Raw genomic sequence first — 24,256 nt, forward strand, 5'->3', positions numbered from 1 at the left:
CTGGTCACCTAGCTGCAACTACTACAGCTGCTCTACCATCTGATAACGGTGTGTGTGTGTGTGTGTGTGTGTGTGTGTGTGTGTGTGTGTGTGTGTGTGTGTGTGTGTGTGTGTGTGTGTGTGTGTGTGTGTGTGTGTGTGTGTGTGTGTGTGTGTGTGTGTAAGAGTAGGCTGTGGCCATCCTCCATCTGCTCCTGTGTGATTGTGGTTTTTGGGGAACAATGTTGGAGAGACACTAAGCTGCTATACACACACGGACACACACACACACAGGCTGCCAGCAAATGTTTGTGTGTGCATGAATTTTCAAATATATCACCTAACCATTTACACTTACACAAAATGTAAACATGAAGTGCATGTGTATAAACGTTACTTTCAGGATTAAAGGGTGTGTGTGTGTGTGTGTGTGTGTGTGTGTGTGTGTGTGTGTGTGTGTGTTGGTTGTGTGGGACGTCCCCTCTAGTAGTTGATTGGCAGAGATAGCTGCACTGAGGCTGGGGTCAGCATATGGCTCAGTATGATAGCGATGCTCTGTTTTTAGTGTGTGTGTGTGTGTGTGTGTGTGTGTGTGTGTGTGTGTGTGTGTGTGAGCGTCATTGCCTTTCTCTCGCTTTCACACTCTGTTCCCACTGAAATGGTGGCAGCTCTGGGCATGTAGCGCTATTATCCCCCATATCCACACACACACACACACAGACACACACACACCAAGGGCAGCCAAACGCCTAGCGGCCTGCCTGGCTTCTCTTTGCCAACTCCCACAATAGAGCCTATTGTCCCAGTAAGGCTACAATCTGCTGTGTGTGACAAGGATGTGTGTGTTTCTCACCACGGTAGAAAGGTGAGGGCAGAGCCTTACAAATTGAAGACATTTTCTTATTGCTGATGCTGAAATGGGGTCATGTTATCCTTAACCTCCCGCAGGCTCCGCTGCACCCGTCAGACACTGGAGAAGCATTTCTTTTGATCTAAAAGAAAGCTGCACCAATGCCTGCGTCATGCTCTCACTGATAAATCTATCACAAACGTACATTTAAAACACTTGGTGAAAAAGTCTTCCATGAGTAAAGCTGCTCCATGATTTAAAATCTGGATGTAGATGAGCATACAACTCTGCGGTGCATGAGGAGCTTCTGCTGGCAGATTGACAGAAATCAGTGCCACACATTGAGTGGCACATACACAATCAGGATTAGGCTAAGGGTCTGTGTATTAGTGCGGGTTAGGGGTAAGGAAATGAATATAAGTCTGTGTGTATGCTTGCAGAGGGGGAGGTGATGGTGGTTAATTGTTTCCCGTCGGGTAGTTAGAGGAAATGAAAAGGGGTGAGGAGGAGGGGTCACGGCTAATCTCTTTCCCATCTCCTTGGGGAAGTCTGTGTGTATGTGTGTGTTGCTTCTAGGATGACTGCCTGCTTCACAGTCACATATTAGCGCTATGATTTCCAAACACTTGAAAGTGGACAGATGTTACAGTTAACATGTGGCCGTGTTTGAGTTAAAGAGAAGTTATTCCCAGGTGTTTTTCAGTTGAATTTCACTGATTATTTTGAAAGCTTAATTTTGTACTTTTGACTGCTTCCTTATTTCCCAAGAGGTCGCCACTGTGGATGGATACACATATTTGATTTTTTGCATCCTTCCTGATGCAACCCTCCCGTTTATCTGGACTCGGGCTGTTCTGGCCCCCTGAGGATGGATGTGTGTTTCCTTCTAGTCTCGAACCAGAAATCTTTTGCATCTCAGGCACATACTTTTGCTGGTTTTGGTTGTACCTCATAGACTATGATATTATGCATGAGAGAAAAAACATTTAGAGACTCCTAAATACAGAAATCTATGTGGTATTTCTCCCTATGGGTGGAGGGATAAAATGATCTTTACATCAGAAGTTTAGGTGGCTTTTAGCAAATTTGACTTATTTAGATGACGTTTAAATTTACAGTAAAGCCTTTAAACTTAAGAGCATATTTCAACACATTTTATATTTCTATTCTAGACCTTGACTAAACTAGGTTTGCTTGATTAGGAGCTGTTTTAGTTCCTCCTCCTTTAAGGCTGCTCACACTTTAAGCTACACCAAATGAATAATTGTTTTGGGATGAACCGCTTATGCTTTGAAGTTGGATTTTTTTTTCAGTCCCACAGGTGCATGAAATTAAGAACCTAAAAATGCAAGCTGCCTTTACAAACATTGGTGGAGATATGATTTGTTCTAAAAGAGCTCACTGAATTTTGTGGTACTGAATTAAGATGCCAGTGTTACAACAAGTCAGTTTGTAGAATTTCTAGGAGGGAGTAAATTTCACAATCAGTTGTAAGTAAGACAGATCACATAAAACTACAACGTCCTGTGTATCTGCTGAGTTCCTTTCTGTGGTCTGCTTGTAGATCCACTAACCACTAAGCATTGCCGTTATGGGTTGCGTCCTTCTCCTATATGCTATTCCAGTATTGCTCTGTCTCCAGCTTTGGTGGGGTTGTTCTCATAGTGTTCCCCTGCTACTGGGAGTACACCATAGATGGCTTAGTAGAGTACAGCTGGTTTATTGTCCTGCCTTCCAACTTTCTAGTATACCTCTTTAAGCTGCTGTGAGTGTTTGGCGGTTTTTAAGGCCTCAGGTTTAGGCAGCTTGCTGTGCTTCTTAGGCACCTTCTTCATCTCTAGTCTTCTTCTCCATGGAGGGTACTGCTCCTTGTGAGGTCATCTTGAGGTCATCCGAGCATTGTCGCGGTGTAGATTTTGATGATGGTCACAGTAGGGATTGTCCGTAGTCATTCACATCTTCTAGTAGACCTTCAGACCTTCACGGTCCACTTGAACCATCCTGTAGTGAATGGCCACACGGTAAATTCACTACAACAGCACATCAGAGAATCATAGCACCATATTCGAGTGCATTTTACTTTCCCATGAACAATATAATTGAACTCTTTAAATGTAGTGATTAAACAATAATACCTGGGTACAAGTCTTTTTTTTTGTAATTAACTTGCAGTTCTCATTAAACATTTTAAGAAACTGCAGCTACTGCAGCAAGTTGAATATTACCATGAATCATGAAGACTGTCCAAGTTTGTATTCTTGCGCTCGTAAGCTGAAGCGTTTTGCACAAGCACAAAGCAGCGATGTTTCTTCTCAGCTCTTTAGTAAACTCTCCGCAGAGCAGCGTGACTAGCAGTCAATACATAGGTGTCAATTATCAAAGCTGATGTGCATTACTTTAATGTTACTCCTGCCTCGTGATGGGTTTTTGGGCCTAATTTCCAACATTCATGATTCATGTCGTGACTGACTGAGCGGGCGAGTGTCTGTGTTTGTGTGCAAGCATACATGCTTGTCACCGAGAGCTGTGCAGACACATGAGCCGCAGCCATCAGTGGCTTGATCACACCTTGCTGGAGCAGGCCCCCCTCTGACTGGTAAACAAGCTAATCTGCAGTTGTGTGTATGTGAGTGTGTAAGTGCGTGAATGCGCTTTGTGGCCGGGTGTGTGAATGTAAGTTTCTTTATGTGATAAGGTGTTTAAGATTCAGGGTGGGTTCCCTCACGGATGACCGAGACAAAGTGCAGAACAGCAGACTGTGTGTCATCAGCTTTAACAGGCGTGTTGAATTTAGCCTTAAAGAGGCAGAAAGAAAAAAGTGTTCGTGAGCACAGACGGGGGTGTTGGCGAAAGATTAATTACTGGTGATAATTGGATTAGAAGGAAAAAAAATATTTTTACCCAGCTAATAAGCGCTAAGTGGGGCAGGATTTGTGTATCTCAAGGGCACCTGCAACATCCTAGCAGGTGTTTTAAGTGTTACCAATAAAGTTTTCAGACTTTTTATTCAAATTATTTGGTAACTTTAAGTCCCCTTGTTCTGTCAAGTTGATTTTTTTGACATTTTAATTCTTGATTGCAGAAAGACATCAGTCTGAAACATAAGCATCTTCTTTTGAGATTTCAAATGATCTAAAAATGGTTTGAATTTAATCATATTATGTTTCTAAGGAAGTAACAACCTCTGGCATTGCACATTTTGTCCAATCAGTAACCCAAAGCCTCAAATAAGATGAAGGACAAGCTCCATATATTCACATTTAATAAGCAGGAGCATTTTATTATTTGTCCAAAATAGCGTAATTCTTTTGGTTGACAAATATTTGGCAGTCAATCCACCCTTATTGCATAGACTGTAAATGAAAGATGGACATAGCTGTTGAGCTGTTCTTTTGCATTTGTTGTGTTAGTTTTCATGACATGTGTTTTTGTTTCTATGTAGTTTTTTTTGTTTGTTTTTTCACATCCAGAATGTGAAGTCATACCTTTTCGTGAATATTAGCAAGTTTGTTTACCGAGGCATAGACTAGTCGGGTTCCTTTCACAGATACAGATACTTGTTAATTAGTGTTAAGTTACACAAAAACAATGAGGAGCCTATGGGGACTTACTCGCTTTTGTAGTGGGCCTCAAGCGCCCACTTAAGGATCTGCAGTTTTTATTTTTGACACTTCCTGTCAGCTGTGTTTTGTCATTTCAGCTAAAATGTTCATTCTGTTTTATATATAACGTGCCAGGCTTTTACTTTTCACCTTTCAAGGCTTATTATGAACAGATTATATCGGCCGCTAGAAGCAGAAAGATGTACAAAAACTAGTCCTTTACTTTGAATTTAACATCTGTGTGATGCATGCGGGAGGTGAGGAATTACTTTCTTTGTCAGCTTTTATATCCATATTATGAGGATTCATATCGGTGATTGTAAAGATATATGTGTGTGAGGAGGGGGGGGGGGGTTTATTGTGTAACCGCCTGCAGATAAGAAGCGGATGTATCTCCTTAATAAGGGAATTATTATTACGGCCTTGGTGACAATCACCAGCACCCATGCTGTGCCTGTGTGAACTTTAGTGTCTCTGTGCTGGTTAAATAAAGCTTGTAATTGCACTGGCAGCTTTAAGGCTCCCCTGTGGTGACAGGGAGGTGTGTGTGTGTGTGTGTGTCTCAGTCAAAGGGTGAAATAGTGGGGTGACAAGGGGCCAATTAATGTATCACGTCTGTTTTTTCTCCTCTGCCTCTGTTTCTGCATCAGGTTAAAGAGCAGATGAATAGGGGCAAATGCGATTGTCTGATGTGAGTGTGTGTGTGTGTCTTTTCATGCACGTCGAGCAATAAGTAGTGCATTAGACTAACCTATCTCTGTCTTCATCTTTGGCGTACGTGGACACACACACACGCTCATAATGAAATCACAAAGCCCCTCCATATCATTGCTATCACAGAAAGATATAAACCCATTAGCTTGTTCCTTTGGGCGTGGACGCACACACATACACGCACAGGTTTATCATTACACGCTGTAAAGCTTTTCCAATTGTATTATCCCTCTGATGTCCTTCTCTCTGTTGTCTGTTCCAATGCCCGGGGTGCAGAGGACAGATAGGGGGGGTTGTGTGTGTGTTTGGGAGATGCTGGGTGAGATAAGCTGTGTGTGTGTGTGTGTGTGTGTGTGTGTGTGTGTGTGTGTGTGTGTGTGTGTGTGTGTGTGTGTGTGTGTGTGTGTGTGTGTGTGTGCGCGCCTCTGATGAGAGGTGTCTCGTAGACAAGAAAACGGACAAGTTGTGCTGCTTTTTAATGCAATTTTCTCAAAATAGAAAATCATAAAAAGTTGTTAGTACAGCAGGAAAAACAGGATGGGCAGCCGTACTTCATGTTCACCCTTTTTAAATTAGAGTGTAAATTAGAGTCACTTGTCTGACCAGAGGAAATTAGCTATTCAGATTCAGCATCAAAAGGTTAAAGAACGTTTCTAGCTTTTCACCGGCTGTGCTGCTCTTTCTTAATTTATTTTTAGTCGATTTAATACTCTAATTTCTGTTACTTATTAAAACAACAATTTTTATTCATTTACAGGAAGAGATGACCTTCAGCAAACACTGCCTGTTCCTTTTAACACTTTAAAACCAACATTGCTCAGATGTTTTCCCCCTCTTTAATCTTATTCAATAAGACTGATTGGAGGCATTTTTTTCCCATCCTCAGTTGCAAAGTGCAAGGCAGGGAGGTCATAAAGTGTATTTAAAGGCTTGTTGGTCTTTCTTCTTTTTAGTGAGAAAGTAAAGGTAGCTGGAAAACACAACAGTGCCAGTCTTAGCCTGGGAAGTTGGAAAAGAGCAGAGTTCACCCAAAGCCCCTGCATCTTTTGGCATACGGGTTACCTGCTCAACCAAGTGTGCCACAGCAGGGCCCCCATTTCTTACTGTGGATGCAGATATAGCTCAATATCAGCTCAATAAGTGGGGTTAAGCCACATTTCTGCTGACAAGAGAACCAATGGCATAACGTCCTTTAGGGATGTAATAACACGTTTGTTGCTGCAGCTTATTTGTCGATCTTACGGTAAATCTTAATAAGACTAAGTTAAAGTCCTTAGATTTTATTCATAGCAAAACAAATTATTTTAGAATTGTTTTTTTTTTTCCTTTTTTTCTTTTTTCTTTTTAAGGATCTTAATTTTTTTTTTTTTTTTGTGTGTGTGTGGTTATTCCGCTTCTCTTCAGGCTCTTTGTGGTTTATTTGCTTCTCTTTTTTTGGTCGCTTTGTGATGTTTTTGTATTTTAACACAATGTTCAGAAACCTTTTGTTACATCACTCATATTTGGAACCGCTAATCAGCCTAACGCACGTGTTTGGACTGCAGGGTAAATCCAGACTACTCGGACAAAGCCTACATGAGCACAGGGGGAACATGCAAACTTCACACAGGAACCAGTTCATTTATTTCCATGGGTGTACTTGCGCCACTTAACATCTAGCAAGACTACCTGGCTGAGGATCCATGACGATCCACGCAGCTCGTCCTTCTGTTATTCTGAGCTTGTGCCTCATCATTGTATATCGACAAACATATTTTTCACTTTTTTATTACTTTTTTCAATTACCTCTTGCCCAGTATGCCTTTAGAACAAAACTTTATTTCACATGATGTTAAAAAAAGGTCGTTATAGGAAAAAAGCTCATGTAGTAAAATTCATGTCTTGGGTTAAAAATTTCATGTTTTTTCAATGCACAAACAAGATAAATGGACTGGTTCCTGTACAGTGCTTTTCTACTCTACACTCAAAGCACTTTATCTAAAAGTCATTCTTTCCCAAGGATGCTTTGGCATGCGACTCGAGTGGCCAGGGATCGAACCACTAAACTAAACAATACTAAATAATTCATTTCAATTTTATTCATACAGTGCCACAACAGCAGTCACCTCAAGGCGCTTTATACTGTAAGGTAGACCCTACATAAAGAGAAAAACCCAGCAATCATATGAGCCACTATGAGCAAGTACTTTGGCAACAGTGGGAAGGAAAAACTCCCTTTTAACAGGAAGAAACCTCCGACAGAACCAGGCTCAGGGAGGGGCGGGGCCAGTTGGGGAGAGAGAAGGAAGACAGAATAAAAGACGTGCTGTGTAAGAATAATGGCATTAATAATTATTAATTACATTATTGATTGACAACCGGGTTTTGATGCTCTCTGTAGACACCATACAGTCACATTTCTACCTCTACAGACTTTATATATAGTCTCACAGCACACACCCCCTACATACAAACATTGCCATACACACACATCCCAGCAGTGGGCCCAACTCCTAATGCGCTAACAAGCTCCCTCTCTCCTCCCCTCGCCTCCTCTCCTCCTCCAGCCTCCCTCCGTCTCAAGTGATCACAGGAGTCGAACACCGCCACAATGAGCGGCGCTGCGGGAGAGAAAAGGTCTGAAATGGGGAGAGAGAGAGCGACAGAAGAGGGGGAGAAAGAGCAGGAGGAAAGCACGAACACTTCACTCTCTCCACTCCTTTCAGCCACGCACAAGAAAATGAGTTTCTGACTCGACACAAAAGAGCCTCTTTATCCGCCCCCTCTCTCCTCCATGTTTCTCCTGTCTGCCTTTCTCTGCTATGCTTTCTTTTTCTCCCTCACCAGCCTTCCTCCCCTCTTCCTCCCCTTATAATTTTCCCTCTTTCTTTCCCCTTCTCTCACTGAAAGAGGGATATTTTTCTGCTAATGACTTAATAAGAGGAGCCATCTGAAATTCAATTACAGCAGATTTCATAGTTGCAACTGCCATTTGGATAGAGGGACAGAGGGATGGATGGAGGCAGAGATGTGCGAGCGCATTTCAACTCTATTTTCTATGACCTCTCAATGGTTTCTACTTTTTTTCTTTTTTTTTAATACCAATAATAATAACTTTATTTCAGTACTGTGCTTTGTGCAGACCGTCCTCCTGAAATGCTTCACAGAGGAGGATTAAAAATTTGGGAAAATAAATAACTAGAAAACCTAAAATCGTTAAATCTCAGTCACAGTTTCTGTTATTAAGACTTAATTTTCAGTATTAAATAAGAGAAAAATGTTTGTAAAAGCTGAAGCAGAAAGAGACACACAGGACCTGTATTTAATTTGGCTTAAAGAAGTCATACAGATAAATATTTTGCTCTAAATGTTGTCACGTAAAGAAAAGTGCTAAAGTTTGCTTCGATGGCGAAGTGTCTCGAAGCAGCGTTAACAGGGTTTCTCGAGGTTCCCAAGGCAGGACAAGGTGTCGAGACCACACGTGACTTCATTAAAAAAATAAGAAAAAAGGTTTAATATGCAGTCGATGTTGTAGAGACATTAATTATAAAGATGTAAAGACCCCATGTGGACATCTTCGTTGCTAGAACAGCCCGGTGTAGCCGACGTTCTCCGTGCAGAGTGTTTTAAAGCTTTCCACCGCTGATGAAGGTGAGATTACTGCTCGTGTATGTTTTGCACATCGGTCCGTCGTCCCTGTCCTCCTCATGTCGCCTCATCCCAGTGGGGAGTTGGTGTTTGTGACACGATGACACAACCCACACTGAGAGGAACAAAAAGGGAAGGAGGTATAAAGGAGGCAGACGGAGGACGAGGGAAGAAAGAGATGTTCCCGTCACTTATCTCAGCAGTGGTACTGCGTCTCTGTATGTATTTGTCCTTATTCTCCCGTCTCTGCAGACATCTTTCTTTCCCGCGGGTGTCCTTTAAACCTTTTCACCTCCTCAGAAATGAGGAAATGGGAGCCTTTTATGTGCCTTTTTTTCCCCTCCCCCTTTCTCAGACACATTATTAAAACATGATATGAAGATGATTAGGTGTTGTTTGCCTGACTATATAATAGCACCTCTATCTCCTAATTGCATTACATGCACACCTCTCTTCCCCCTCCGACTCGCACAAACACACCTTCGTTCACCAAAGGGGGAGGTGCGATGGCGGTGAGGGGGAAGCAGGAAAGGGCAAACGGCGAGATCACACAGAGACTCGGCGTGCGAGGCGCCGGCTCGACGGTCTTTGTGCGCCTGCCGCACCTCTCCCGGCTCTCGTGTTGTTACTTAAACATCGCCGTCGCTGCCTCGCTTCCTCTGCGGCTCACCGCAGGATTCTCACCCTTCCTTCATCTTCACCTTCGCTGCTTCCCTTTTAACAAGTTCTCTTCCTCCCTCAGCATCTCACTGCATTTGCACCTCCGACCCCCGTCCCTCCTTCTGAGGTTTCGACAAGTTTTTTGGGTTTTTTTTGTTTTTTTTGAAACAATAACAGCTGTTTTTAGACGTTGACGTTCCCGTGAATTCAAGTCTGGTAAATGTCAGAAACAATCTTTGACAAACCGTCACCCTGTCACAAGTTTATATAGATTTCCTCCTCTCTATTTTCCCTGCTTTTTTTCCACTTATCTGTCCCCCTCCTTTCCCCTCTGTTGTGCCAGCGCACTTTAAAGCAGCCATATTGTTGTTATTATCATTGTCTGTAACTGAATCAGTTACCATTAGACCTGAATCTCTCTCCTTCTGAGGCCCATAGACCAGCTCTCTAACCCAATAGAAAACCCATGGGTGCTGTTACAGATGGCCGAGCCATTCACAACGTGCACTCACACACACACAGATTTCATTCTGAAGATTCATTGGCTTAATCCCATCACACACTCGAACAGCATCACGTGCACACAACCACACTGTGCTTTCTCACATCCAAACTTATCAAACCCGGACACACACACACACACACACAAACACTGTTTTCTCGTTGAAAAGCCCTTGTTATTGGAGCTCACTGAGCAAATGGTCATTCTGTTGGGAGATGATGGGACTGAACTGTGTGTGTGTTTATATCTGTGTATGGGTGTGCGCGTGTGTGTCAGGAGGCCGTAACAGCTGTGCGTGTCTGTCATTATGGGGGGGATGTATGAGAAGGACTAAGCAAGAGAGGGTAAATGTCATTCTATCAATGAGGTTATCTCTAATAGATGGACAGTTGAAGTCCTGGTTTCCATTTACTCTGCTCTCTGCTGAATCGCTGCGCCTCTCGTTTTGAATAATAGCAAGTGATAAATAGCAAGGTTTTTTTTCTCTCTTTCTGTCTCTGGCTGGATTATTCTCTGTAGAGTCACATGGACATGAAGGTACATGGTCATTCAATAAACACGTGGTATTTCAGTTTTCTTGTACTGGGCTCCAAATTAGGGTTTGAGTTCTTTTATCATTTATATTATATTAAACCAGAAACTATAATCTTTTAAAAAGTTTACTCCCTTTTTATATAAGTGTTCGTTTTAGGGCACGGCCGGCTGATATTTGTTATTCCAGAGGGCCATAATAAGTGAGAGAGCTCACTTTGGAGGGCTGAATTGAAGCATGACGCACACAGTACTGAATTATGTTAAACTGCATGAATTTGGAGGACATTGCAGATTATTTCACAATGGGTTATTTGCCGGCCTACAAGGCCTACGCAGCCTGAATAAGAGATGCGGTGGATTTCTATTGAGGGTTAAACTCTTGACAAATAATCCACATTTAGCACATTGAGCTTTGAAAAAAATTTGGAAGCACATGAGACTTGAATGTAGTTTTTTTTTATCTCTCTCTTGGAACATCAAAGGTTTTTCATAACCATGCAATGTGTTTAGAAAAGGAGGGGGGACTGAAATTGGAGAAAGCTTTGTTAAAGTAGCTCAACTTCATTTTAGTTTCACATTTAATCGTATGAAGTATGCAAACAGTTAATTAGCAAGGTTTGTTTTTTTTTGTAATGATTGGCCTCGAGCAGTATTGTCCCCATAAATTTGAAGGATTTTCATATTTACAACAGAAACAGTTATCCTGGTCTTCAGTCCCCCAGTTGGCCGGTGTCCTTAGTAACACCACCCATTTCAAGCTCCGCAGCACCAGTGTGCAACTTGATCTTGTATCTTTATCACCTCTATATTCACCATGACCAGTAATTTCACCTTAAATGTGTATTTGTAAGTTTGACTAAAAGAAACAAACATAATGGTTATTTTGTGTTTTATTCCTGTCCCATTTTTGTGTAGCGGCAGTTATAGATGTAGGCTCGAACCACAGGACCTTTTTAGGTATATTGGTATCGGCATTTATAGCGACTGATACCGATGAAAATTTAAAAATAAATACAATAAGACCCAGAAACACTGGTGTATTTCTCTCTGTTGGAAGGTGATTGGATGCTTTTGTTTTTATCTTGTTTTTGTGTTATTTGAATTATTTTGTTTCTGTTGACTATGATTCTGGAATAATTAAAGATTTAATCAGTTATCATCAACCATGGTACAAGTGCTGATAATCCATATTTGTCCACAACAACAGGCAGCAAATCTAAGTGGACTCTGGCTGAGTGTAAACAAGCTATTTAATTTCTGACATAAAATAAAAATAAAATAAAATATTGGTTGCTGTATCGGATATTTAAATCACCAAATATCAGTATTGGAATTGATATTGTTCCTAAAAATCCTGCATTGGTCGGCCTCTAGTGGTGGTTTTAATAACTTTTTAAGGGCAAGTTAACCCATTGTGCTTCTTTTTGTTATTGTCTGTGTTTCTGCTCCTGTTTGAGTTGTCCTTGACCTTTGAACTCAGCTATGAGGAGCGCGCCCGATACTTAGAAAATATCGTGCAGAACCACCAGGAGCCAACCACGTTTGAGGATTACGCAGCCCGAGTCTACAGTCCTGCTCCTTGCACTCACCTGCCCTCTGACACAGGTGAGACCACAGCAGCAGCAGCTACACCTGTCAACAAATGTATGAAATAGGCTATAAATCTGGGTGTTAGCCATAACATGAGATGGTGTTAAAATTAAGGTAAAAAGGAGCCACATGTCCCACATGGTCTCCTGACCCTTTAAAGTGTATGCAAATATTGCATTCCAGTGAATTATCTGGAAACAAGTCCAACATTCAGGGTACCAGAAAAAAGTGCAGCACACAGTAATATGTAATATGTCCTGTACTTTTAACGTTTCAAGGTCTCAGAAATTCTGTGCACACCCCTGTGAAATCAGAAAATATCCACAGTATTCATGAAACACACTTAAGTTCACGTTAATCAACTAATTCTAAACGACCGGGTAAATATGGGTAGAAAAGCCTAATTGGTTTCTTTATTACACCTCATATGAAAAATAAACAGTTAAACCAAAAACTGCAACTATTCTCAGATAAAGTTCTTTTAGTTTAGAGGGGATATATTTGGCACATCAGTAGTTGGACATAGTAGAAGAAATGCACTCTGACTCATTCGCTGAGGACTAAAGTTAGCATTAAATTATGGACCAAATAGTATTCTATTGGTATTCTATTCTAGTCCTTTTGTTTTATGTCCTCAAAGGAAAAACAGGTAAATAAAAAGTAAAATGTACAAAAAATATTAAAATCCTATGAAATGGCTAATTTTTTTTTTTTTTTTTTAAAAAGAAAAGTACTCAGTTCCAAAGGACTACACGTATGGAAACCCTCCCTACATACAGGAGGCTTGACTTTTTAGTTTCAAGTGTGGCCAAAGAAAACATCAAACGCTGCCCTGTTACAGGGATCGCTGCACTGCTGAGCACTTTACATTTCTACATTGTTCACTTCTAATTAAAAATGTCTTAAAATGGCAGATTTTGATTCTTAAATTGGTGCCGGAGCCCCGACGATAACAGCGTGACATACTCAATAAAAAATCCCACATATTTTGTGTTTGTTGTGTACAGATTGTATTTTGCTGGCACTCATTGTCCAGATTTGATAGGATGAACTTCAGAGCGCACACACACACACACACACACACACACACACTATAGCTCACAGCCTGAGTATCTGCTGAGCTCTGTTTTGTATCCAAAGCTGCACTCGGGCCCTTTTTTCTCTCTCTAGAGCTCCTCTGAGGAATTAGCTGACATCTGATCAGCCGTAGAGATGCCAGGCACGCACATGGGACTTAAATATGACTCTCATATGTATCCTGTTTAAGTTTATTAAATCGATACAGATCATTAGTCCTTGCAATTTATCTGCTTAAAATGGTGGTCTGTCCTTTGGCTCCAGTTTAATCTAATTAAAAATTAATTAATTTTTGTAGGTAAGCCGCATATTTTCTTCTTAAAGACTTATAAATGTGTGACCTGAAGGAGCAGAAGTGCGTGGTGTAATCAAATGATGGTTTGTAGGGACACGTGACAGGTGTGACTGTGTGCGTTTGTCTTAATATTTGTATAATTGATGCCTGTTTCCTTTCCTTAGCCACCTGCTCCTCATCTTACCAGCTGCTGTGTCAAAATATTAATAATAATACAACAATAATCAACCTGCTTTGAGGTTAAATAAATCTGGCACAACACCCCCGCCCACCCCACCCACAAATTTTCACTCATTCTTATTAAATGGCATTTAAATGTAACTTATTAAAGGCTCTGTTTTGGTTTGTCATGGGTTGGGCCCCAAATTCCCTTTCAGAGCGCAGGATCAGATCCCAGTAATAAAGCCTGCTTGATCTTTAGTCACGATGAGTGTGTCACATCTAAAAATTGTGAATTGAGATGCTGCTTTTGACAAACTTTTGATGATCCCGTGCTCTGAAGTCAACCCAGAGTAATTCACTTCCTGCCCTCCCCCTCCTGTATTTACTCACAGGTTCACCTCTCTTAACAAACACAATGATCAATCATTCTTCTCTCTGTTCTTATTTTATTTTGTTTTATTTCAATTTTTCCCACCCATTTTATTTTCTTTTTGTCCCCCTCCCCCCCCCTCCTTTAGATCGTATTGTCTCACTTGCCTATAGCTAAAAAGGTAAGCCTGGTCACATGATTGACACGCCCAGTTCTGACTGGCTCTTCCTAAGGACGTTACAGTCTAGCTTTTACACTCCTGTGATTTCTCCATCTCTCCGTTTCTTCTTCCTCCTGTGTTTTCGACTGTTTAACCAGGTCTGCATGTATTAACAGCTGCCTTCACTTTAAAAGGAAGCCTCACTTTCAACTTGTGGTTTGGTGTGACTTTTGTTTTATGGATCATTATCAGAGGCAGTAAGAGGGCAAGACACTTGTTTTTATTCTTGAGTGTCAGACACACAAATAAGTCCAGTTTTAATTTATTCTTAAAAACAAAACCATCGCCTGGTTTAAATTTTAAAGTGTCTCTTACTCAGGTTGGTCTCCTTATCTAAGTGCTAGTTGTTTGTCTTTTCCTTGAAGTCCTTTTCTGTCCAAGCAGCAACTTTCTGGGGCTAAAACTAAAACTTTAAGCTGCTTCCAAAAGCTGCAGTCAGTCCCTGCAGACTCCCGTGCTAGAATGCACGCCTTTCCAGCAGGAATGCGCTTGTTCACAGCCTGATCTCCACAAGTAATTTCCCCAGTTAATAATGGTAATTACCCCCACTGGTGACTGGATCTGTATGCTGTTGGTACCTTTTATATAATTGTTAATCATTAAAGTGAAAAATATAAGGGCCTGCTGTGTTATAGTTGAACTAACAGACCATCCAAGCAACCCAAGAAATGGGTTGCATCCATCTTTTGCAACTAACACAGATTTCCTGAGACTTCTGAAAAGGAGGAGTCATTGCAGACCCCCTGACCTGTGGTGTGAGCCCTTGTGAACCCAGTCAGCACACCGTTTGTGCTTTTTATCCACACCATGTTCACCACATGCTATATTCGGTAGATTTAGCTCCCCATAGCTTCTACATCTGAACTTCAGGTTAAAGATTTAACACAGGCAGCTGCAAGTGGTGAGAATGGGACTTCCACAGAGCGATCTACAAATTTTAAAAGTTTTGCCGCAAAGGTGAGTTTCACTCATCACAGGCACAAGAAGACAACCTTAGAGGGAAACATTTTGTCTTCCTCTTGAGATGTCTGACTCACTGGCTGTCGGGATGAAAATAACATCTTGATTTATTAACGTACCCACTCTGCATCCTGATAAATGTTCCTCAAACACAACACGAACATCATAGCAAATCTCTCTCCGAGGCTGGGTGAAAGTGAGACGTCCTTTTCTCCTGTCTGTCCACTCGATCCATAACTTGGTCGTTCTGTTAACCTCCGATGTCATGCTCACCTGGTGAAACTTGACCTCTAACCTTTTTGTATGCTCCTCTCGCTCTCTCTCTTCCCGGTTGTGATATGATGTAGTGCCATAGTGCTGCTCAAAAATATGCACTCTGACACCCTGTTAAAAGTGGTAAACCAAGCATAGGTTTGCACATGTGCACAAAAGCTGTTTGAATGTTGGACTAACGCTGTTTTCTGTGTTTTCAATTGTGCTCTTTCAATGTAACAGGGATGGGACAAATTAAGTGAATATGCTCTGTTATATGTGTACTCATTATGTACGTGTACGTATTGTAAATGTGCTTGTGAAGTCTGTCATGTGTGTCTTTCTGCTCCTTTCTGTTACACGTGTGGCTTTTTCTTTTTTCTGTTTTTATTCAGTTTTCTTTTTCTTCTCTCTCCTGAACTGCTCCTCTTCCAATACCTTCTTTATTTCTTTGTCCTTCTCTCTTTCCTCCTTTATCCTCTCCTAACTTCCACTCATTAGAGGAGCTTAGTGCAATGTATCTGATGGTCCCGAAACCACTAGACAGCTTTAACCAGCTCAGGGTTAAAGGGAAAGGTCTTAAGCAGAAGGTTCTTCATGCTAGCTGTGAATGGTATGCACTAGAGATGGTGAATAAATTGTGAACTTTAAATTGCACTTTAAAATACTTTAAATTACAGGACAGTCTGTGCAGGGAGTTACCAGAAGTTTCTCTGCAATTTTAAACATTTATTTTTTGCAGGTTTAGCCCAGATGTCGTTCTGTTGGAACATTTCTTTATTACGTAGTAAACCTGAGACCTACTATTTAATTTGCACTTCTGTTTCTTGTATTAAGATGTCTCAGGGACTGAATGTTTATCTAAACGTCTTTACACTGACACAATGGTGAGTTTCACTCGTCCAGCCCACTTAACATCAAAGTGAGCTGTACGTGAAATGAGTTTGGCAGCCTTGCTTTAAACTGTATCATCCAAAGCTATCCTGATAGAGGTGGTACCTGTTCTATAAGAGGTTCAGCTGCAAAGCAGGAAAAACTTTAAAATGTCTTTGTAGTCACTGGTAAAGGGTTAGTGTGTCCTATCAGTGAGGCTCGCTCGCTAGCTCAGATTCACTTAATTTTGGTTGGTTTAAATAATTACTTTTCTGTTTCACATTAAGTATAGGTCATGCACATGTCTAGTGGTTTTGGGGAACCTTTAACTTAAGGAAATAGAGCTTTATCAGGTTCCTGTCTCTAGCTGTGTGTCTGTGTGTCCGTTTATCTGACTGTCCTGCTTCTGTGACTGTAGGAATCTGTGCAGTGTGGCTTCGTAGATCACAGTGGGCTGAAATATAATTTTATTGTTGTCCCTTCATCCTTTTTCTCCTTATTTACCTCCACCCCCTCACCTCGCCTGTCTTCCCCTCAAACCCCCCTTCTCCTCCTATTCTTCTTCCTCTTCAGGCTCCTGCCTAGAGATTCTTCGGGGAGAAAGTCCGGCTCTTGGGGAGGCCGGGAGCGACACGGCGTCCCCCATGTCTCCTCGGACTAGCAAGAGCCGCATGTCCATGAAGCTGCGACGCTCCTCCGGATCAGCCAATAAGACCTGAAATCCCCAAACTGCAGGACTCAGCCAGAACTCACACTTGATATCACATTAGGAAACAAAAAGCTTTCATATCAGCCAATCGGAGGTATCAGGATCCTCAAAAACAAGCCATTTTAAATTGGTCCGTTTACAAAGCACACAAAATTAGGTATGTAAGCAAATTAATATAAACTCTTCAGTAGGCGCTGATTCATCCCAGCATGTTGTATTTCTGGTTGGACCCTGGGCTTTAATGGGCACACGTGTTCTCTTGTACTAAATATATATAAAAGTATTCTATGGGCAATACTGTAAGTTTTATTTTGAAAAATACTCACAGATGCTGCTCTGTATATCTACAGCTTTGCTTGGGAAAAAAAACACACACACACACACACACACACACACACACACACACACACACACACACACACACACACACACACACACACACACACACACAGAGAGAGAGACAAGTCAAACCAGTGTTGCAGCATGTTGAGTAGTAAAATTAGCAGTGCAGTATTAGTTCATAACAGCCTGTGCCATGTTAGAAAGTGCACACAATGCCAGTCGGTGTGAGCAGGACTGCAAAGAAGAAGAAAAGTGTCCTTTAAGGAATCTGTATATTTGTACTATTTTGTGTGTGTGTGCGTGTGTGTGCGTGTGTGTGCGAGTGTGTGCGCGTGTGCTGGGGGGGGCAGAGGTGGGAGTGGAGGCTGTAAAGAAAGCGATAAGTCTATTTTTTAAATTTTTTTTGTGCGCAGCACAGACCTGAAATGATAAAGAAAGTTTCTCAAGCCAAAAAAAAAAAAAAAAAAAAAAACGTTCTCCGTGTTTGAATCCAGAATAAAAGTCTGAACTTCCTCTGATGATCATTAACAGGACCGACCGATGGAAGAGGAGGCACTTGCATATATCATTTTGTTTTCTTCTGATGCTGTAAAACAAGCACTGATATTAATATTAACATGTTGGGGTTTTTTCTTTTAATTGACTGTAAACTGAGTTTTGACCCGAACAGGAATGTTACTGTATTTTTAGTCAGTCCTTCATCTGAGGCAAAGAACCACAGCTTTTTCTTTCTTTGTTCCTTCGAGTATATGTTGTATATCTATATGAGTATAAATATATATATACACATACATAGTAGATATATGAATATCTATAAGAATGTGTACAGTGTAAGGAAGCTTGTTGTGCGTGTGTACATACGGTTATAGCTGCCAAAGCCAAACTGTGATTGAAATCCAAACCACAGACTTGCTAGAAAACAAAACAAAAAGTAGGTTAGCGCTACAAGATTTCAAGCTTTCATAACCAGCTTGCTCTTCATCGTCCAGGAATTTAAATTCATTCTACGTTGTTCTTCCCGTGATGGAGCTTGTAAATCTGTATGGAGGGAATCATCATTCTCATGAATTACTGTAAAAGGCTGGTGGGTGGGGGGAAAGGGGACTGGTATTTAAAACACACTTCCGCGTGTTGGGATCTGGGTCCACAAAAGTCCACTAAGAGTTGGTTTAGTGCTTCATTTTCAGTGTTTTGTAGGCAGTTTTCAGGGTTGGGGGGAAAAAAAATACAAAAATGAGAGAATCACCGCCAAAGAAGGAGAAGAAAAAGAGGTGTCATTGAGGGAGGGGGCATCAGCATGCAGTCGCAACACTACCACTTTTTTTTTTTAATGTATTTAACATTTTCAGTTTCTCTTTCTGTGAGTTTAGAGGAAAAAAGGTTAAACGAACGCTCTTCCCGTGTCTGTTACTGGTGAAAGTTTTGTTACTGTTCGTTTCAGCCATATACTCTATAGATTAAAGGGATTGTGTAACAATTTTCTTTTATTTCAAACTTAATATTTAAAAAGGAGGAGATCAGATTCATGTGCACTTACTTGAAGTCAGCTGAGGTTTGAGTCTTCCCTTTAAATTATTTACTCTTGTTACTTTTGTCACTGAGGTCAAAGCACCATTGAATGGTTGAGAGGCCCCACTGCACCCTGATCTCTACATGCTGCGTGTATATATATGTGTGTATGTATACTAGAGGTCACCGAGCCTGCTCAGTTCACACCCCAAACTCCGTCCCAGCACCGAAACCACACGACGGCACCATGTTTACGCGCGCTAGTGGATTAGCGTTCAGATGCTGCTTTAAAGATCCACGGGTTGTACATACTGTTCTTTTGTCCCCTACAACTAGTTTCCACCCAAAGAGCATGAATAAGTCATATCGGCGTCACTCTTCATCTGAAGAGGAGAAACAGTGTAAATCCCCCACCTGATGGATACTACTGATTACACACACTGCATGCTTTGACTGCGCACACACTCCACAAACTGTCAACTGTGTGAACATGTGTTAACGCCGGCCACACGGCAAGCGTATGGATGTGCCACAATGGAGTTTGACAATAAAACAATTCGTACCAGTAACTGCCAGAGTTGTGTGGTTAATCAGCTTCAAAACAATAACAGCAGCAGGCTGACAGCGCAGTGTTGATTGGACTCTACTCACATTTATTCACAATTGTGTCATTAGTTTCACATTCAGCCATATCAAAATAGGACCGTACAGTCTTCATAGAACCACACGTTACATTTTTAAGCATCATAAAGGCATTTAGCAAATATCTCAACATGAATAATCAAAGACAAAAGACCTTTTTTTAATAGCAGTATAACATTAACTGTTTCATTTCTGTATGAAAATATTTTATAGCTGAGAAATTAATGATTGTTTTCTCTTTACTCTTATTCATTGATCTCTGTACATTTGTGGTTTGAAAATTTAGTTTTTTAGGATGAGAAGGAGGAAGATCACCCATTATGGTTACACTCCTAAGCTTTAGTGAACATAAAAACAAATGCCAAGTTCAAAATGACTGGCTGTTGGGCCCGTTTTACTCACTCTGGTGGTGGCATTAATGAGCTTTAGTGCCAGGTTATTTGCAAGAAAAGCTGAACTGTAAGTAATAAGAAGAAATAATTTAATTGGTTAACATTATTCTGGATTATTTGTTTTGTCCGGTAACTTAAAATATCCTCTTTTCCCTTTAAGGAAAAGCGAGCTAGGATGGTTGTGTAGAAGCCAGTTTCCAGGCAGGGTTTCAGCACCTTGGACAGTTACAGGTCATCTTCAGCATCTTTTACTCATAGCATATAGTCCAAATATACTTCAGCAGAACTATAAATGTGTTATTTAAGCACCCAGAGAAGAATCAATCAGAGGTTTGTGGTAGATTGATAGCTTTGTGGGAGAGGGAAAAAAAGACATTTTGAGATGTTATTTTATCAGATTTTAGTATCTACGAGCAGTTTTTGTGTCCAGGTGACCATTAAAATTAATTCAATATTTTAAAATAAGTGCCCGGAGGTGTTACCAAGATGGCTACCGAGTGGCGAGACTTGCTTCTGAAAGGACTTCTTGATAAATAAACTTTTTCCCCCTCTTTTCCAAACCACAGTTTTGCGCGCGACTCACGGCCGCACGGTCATCTGCAGCAGCATCACCTGCCGGTTCTCGGTGGGGTGAGACTTGTTGATGTGTCTCGTGAGTCCCGGGGAGCTGAAGAAAGTGGAGGGGCAGTGTTTGCACGTGAAGATCTGTTGCTGCTCCTGCTGCTGCTGGTGGTCGCACTCCCCGCCACCGCTCTCCTCTCTGTGCGCGTGGAAAACGTCCCCTCTGCGTCCTCCTCCCAGAGTCTCCGCCATCAGCTCGTCCCTCATCGCGTGCCACAGCCGGTGCTTGTCCCTGATTTCGACCGACGGGAAGCGCGCGCCGCACAGGTGACAAAGGCACACCTGGCTCTGTCCGGAACTGGGCTCGCGCGCTTGGCCGTAAGATGCAGCGGGCGGAGACGCTCGCGATGTCATCTCGTGCGCGGCCAGGTGTTTCTTCAGGTAAGCCTGCCGCCGGAACTTCTTCCCACAATACCGGCACTCGTACACCTCCTCCGGTAACGACTGAACAAACGGCAGAGGCGGAAGCTGCTGCTGGGGCAGGTCCGCGCGCTCCTCTGGGTTCAGCACGAGGAGACTGGACGGCGGGCTGTCCGCGGCTCTCACCTGCGGCTGCAGGTCCAGGCAGCTCTCGGCCGGGTTCCGGTAACGCGAAGAGGAGTCGTAGCGGGGAGGCGCGAGGCCGTCGCCGTCCGGGCTGTCCCGGGACCGCGCGTGGAGCAGCAGCAGAGACTGCTCGCGCCTCATGCGGGAGCTGTCCAGCGCCGCGTGGTGCTGATTGGTGTTCACGCGCAGCAGCTCGTTCTCCTTGCCCTCCAACTCCACCGGCGGCCTCTCGTGCTGAGCGAGCCCTCGTGCCTCTTTGAGCGAAAGGTTCTTGTTGGGGGTCGGGGTCTCACCTGCCGGGCTGCTCACCGGGCGCGGCTTGTGCCAGCGGCGGTGAGAGGCCAAGTTGGCCGGGCAGCTGAAGACTTTGTCGCACTCGGGGCACCGGTACTCCACACGCACTATGCGGGAGCACTTGTGCTGCGCAAGGGAGAAGGGGTCGGGGTACTCCTCTTTGCACAGCTGGCAGATGAACTCCCCCAGCGGCTGATTCCCGCCGGGGCCGGACGACTTCTCCCGGTGCCTCCGCAGCTCGGGGCTCTCCTTCTTGATGCGCAGACCCAGAACCGGGGAGGTCGTGACCTCGTCCTCGAAGTTCAGCTTCCGGTTCACTTTGGGTTTTTTCGTGGGGTTGCTGCACGCAGACTGTTTGCTGTGTCTGCTGCTGCTCGGCTCGAGGAACGAGCGTTTCCTCGCCACTTCCTGGCTCATCACGGTGAGATGCGGGAACAGGTGCACGTGGGGAGGGTCATACTTGTCACCGTGACCGTAGGACGGCGCGTGGTGGCGGCTGCTGCTCGCGAGGATCCTCTCGATGGAGGCGGACACCGAGGTCGGCGTGGAGCTGACCAGGAACGGCAGGTCCGGCAGGTCGGGTACTGGGGAGGACGGCAGACACCTGCCCGTGAACAGCAGCTGTTTTTCGCCTTCCTCGCGCTGCTCAAGAAGTCTCGTGCCAACCGGTTTAACGGGGCTGCAGGAGTCTGTGAGTGGCGGAGGCGGCGGCGGGAAGAAGCAAGAGAAGTCACCGTCGGGGCTCAAAGCGTCCAACTCGCTCTCAGGTAACTGCGCGCGCCGGTCCGCCTCTGCCTCCAGAGCGGACTCCACGTGCGGGCTCCACGCCTCCCTGACACCAGCGGAGTCCTCGCGGGACACTGGGAACTCTCCGTCCTGCCGCTGAAACGGGAAAACACTGAGCACGTGGCTCTCTGCTCCGGTCGCTTCACAGCTGTACCCCCCGCCGCCGCCGTTCCGGTCACCCTCCGGGTTGTTGTTGTTGCTCCGTGACCGGTATGACGCCGAGCCTCGCCGGTGTCTCTTTACCAAGAATCCTCGAGGCATTGTGGCGATGACAGCGCGTGGCACAAGCACAGCGGAAAGGACAACAACTCTTGTCTCGAGCCCACTTTCAAGTAGAGCTTTGAAGTGGCGGAAAGAGAGAGAGAGAGGGGGGCGCGCGCAGGTATGATGAGTGAACGAGAGAGAGAGAAAGAGAGCAGCCTATCCGCGTTAACATTTTTTTCCATCCAGCCTCACGGACACCGATAGCTTTGACTGAATGCTGAAATTCAACATTAGACTAAAAATTATAAAAGCACAACAGCGAAGAAAAAATAGTGCCAGGCAGGGGCGTGTCCAGGTGGAGGTGGCACAGGGTGGCACCTGCCCCATGAGGTATGATTTTAAGTACTTTAAATGTTTTTTATGCTAAAATTTCTGTAGCCTACTATAACTTAAGTAGAGTCCAAGTATGGTTAAATGCTAAAGTGTGTTTAACCTTCAGGTGTTGAATATATTTATCTGCGCTGCTTAGTTTTAATCATAAATGTTTCCTGCCACAAAATTTCCAGTAAAACGGTTTTGATTACTGATTTAAATTGTAGTAATTTTTTTTAAAACAGCAGTAAACCAAATTACTCTAAACTGAAAGCTCTAATTGAATCTTATTGTTTTGTTTCCATAAACAGTCACAAAATAATAAACAAATCCATCCACAATTAAAACAATCATTGGCTGCAGCTCTGTAGAAAGCAATCTCCTTATTAGTTTTTTTATCCTCTGGAGTGGATATATATGCATGTTTTTGTTTTAAAATATAGGGTTTGATTTTTATTGTAATTCCCGTGTAACTGTTTCATAATTGGGATATTTTGAGTGGTTCTGCACAAATATTTGAAGTATTACTTGTCTTCAAACAAGATGTTTACTCAGATTTTCTTCAGACTTCTGTTTCAAAGTAAAAACAGCCCAACCATGATGACTTCACTCTAAGTAGTTATTGATTAAAACATTACGACGTCACCACTTCATCTATAATTTGGTACTGATGATACTGTAATAAATAATTAATATAAACCTACCTTCAGTTGTATTTATTTTTTGCAGTATCAATTGTGTTTTTAACTCTTTGCATAAACAACATATATAATGATAAAAGAATGTTTTATAGGTAACAGAACAGGTATGATAGACAGAAAAAAAAAGTATTTCTGTATAAATTTTAAAGATCCCCATTGGACATTTTAGGGTGGCCACTGTAACTCTTATGAAGCACCACTTACAGTACATAATACTGCAAAACATGTGCTCAGTGTTTCCTATGCCATTTTTGTCTGCACTGCATTTATTTATGATCAGATACTGTGCCACAACTGGTGCCACAACGTTAAAAGATCCATGGAATGCCTCCTGCATAATGAGAAAACCTATAACTTCTGAAAAGGCTGTTCTTGGAGTGAGGTAGGTCACTAGCAAGACCTTTTTTAAGTAAAAGAAAAGTGTCTGGATTACCTCAGGGGATAAATTTGTCCTCTTAAAAGGTAACTTAGTCAGGAAGATCAGGAGACCCCTAAAGTCAGAGTAGCAGGAGCCAAACTTCACCTTTTAAAGTCAGTGCCCACATTAGCAGATAAGGGCTGTATCCCCGATTAAGATTAAGTAGGATTTACTTTCCTGCTTTTCAGACTTTTAACACTTGTATTGTATTTCCAATTTCATTGTACTACTGTACTATGTATGACTGTGCAATCTCAATAAAGAGTTATCTTATCTTATTGACAGTACAATTTTTTTTAAATATAATTAAATGTCCTAATGTTCATTTCCTCTCTTCCTTTTACAGGCTGACTTGAATAAATAACATAGCCAGAGGCAATTTTTTGCCAATTTCACATTTCCCCTTCAACATCCCTTCACCTCACAGCACTGACTTTCAGCCAGCGATGATCT

General features: G+C 42.6%; 2 protein-coding genes across 7 annotated transcripts in view; one reads left to right on the forward strand and one right to left on the reverse strand.

The window, feature by feature from the left end:
• The window catches only part of ralgapa1 (Ral GTPase activating protein catalytic subunit alpha 1), a 79,969-nt gene extending 60,573 nt beyond the window's left edge, over positions 1 to 19,396 (forward strand). For 3 of the 6 annotated variants that reach the window (XM_024806275.2, XM_076877587.1, XM_023155322.3), the window contains 3 exons: positions 11,949 to 12,073; positions 15,896 to 16,007; positions 16,841 to 19,396. In XM_024806275.2, the coding sequence (XP_024662043.2) occupies positions 11,949 to 12,073; positions 15,896 to 16,007; positions 16,841 to 16,928 (325 nt within the window). In that variant the 3' untranslated portion in view covers positions 16,929 to 19,396. Of the gene's footprint in view, positions 1 to 11,948; positions 12,074 to 14,110; positions 14,144 to 15,895; positions 16,008 to 16,840 lie in introns of all 6 variants that reach the window. The other 3 variants (XM_012921326.4, XM_012921329.4, XM_012921328.3) reach the window with 2 other exon arrangements.
• A 47-nt stretch (positions 19,397 to 19,443) lies between these two features.
• insm2 (insulinoma-associated 2) lies at positions 19,444 to 22,475 on the reverse strand. The gene has a single exon (XM_004559312.3). The coding sequence runs from the start codon at positions 22,367 to 22,369 to the stop codon at positions 20,441 to 20,443; it is 1,929 nt and encodes a 642-aa protein (XP_004559369.3). The 5' UTR covers positions 22,370 to 22,475; the 3' UTR covers positions 19,444 to 20,440.
• Between the last annotated feature and the right edge of the window lie 1,781 nt (positions 22,476 to 24,256).

Source organism: Maylandia zebra, linkage group LG19 (assembly GCF_041146795.1).
Source record: "Maylandia zebra isolate NMK-2024a linkage group LG19, Mzebra_GT3a, whole genome shotgun sequence".
In the NCBI taxonomy this organism is placed as follows: Eukaryota; Metazoa; Chordata; class Actinopteri; order Cichliformes; family Cichlidae; genus Maylandia; species Maylandia zebra.

Coding starts and splice junctions, on each gene's coding strand:
- insm2 (XM_004559312.3), bottom strand. CDS start 22,369: ATGCCTCGAGGATTCTTGGTAAAGAGACACCGGCGAGGCTCGGCGTCA.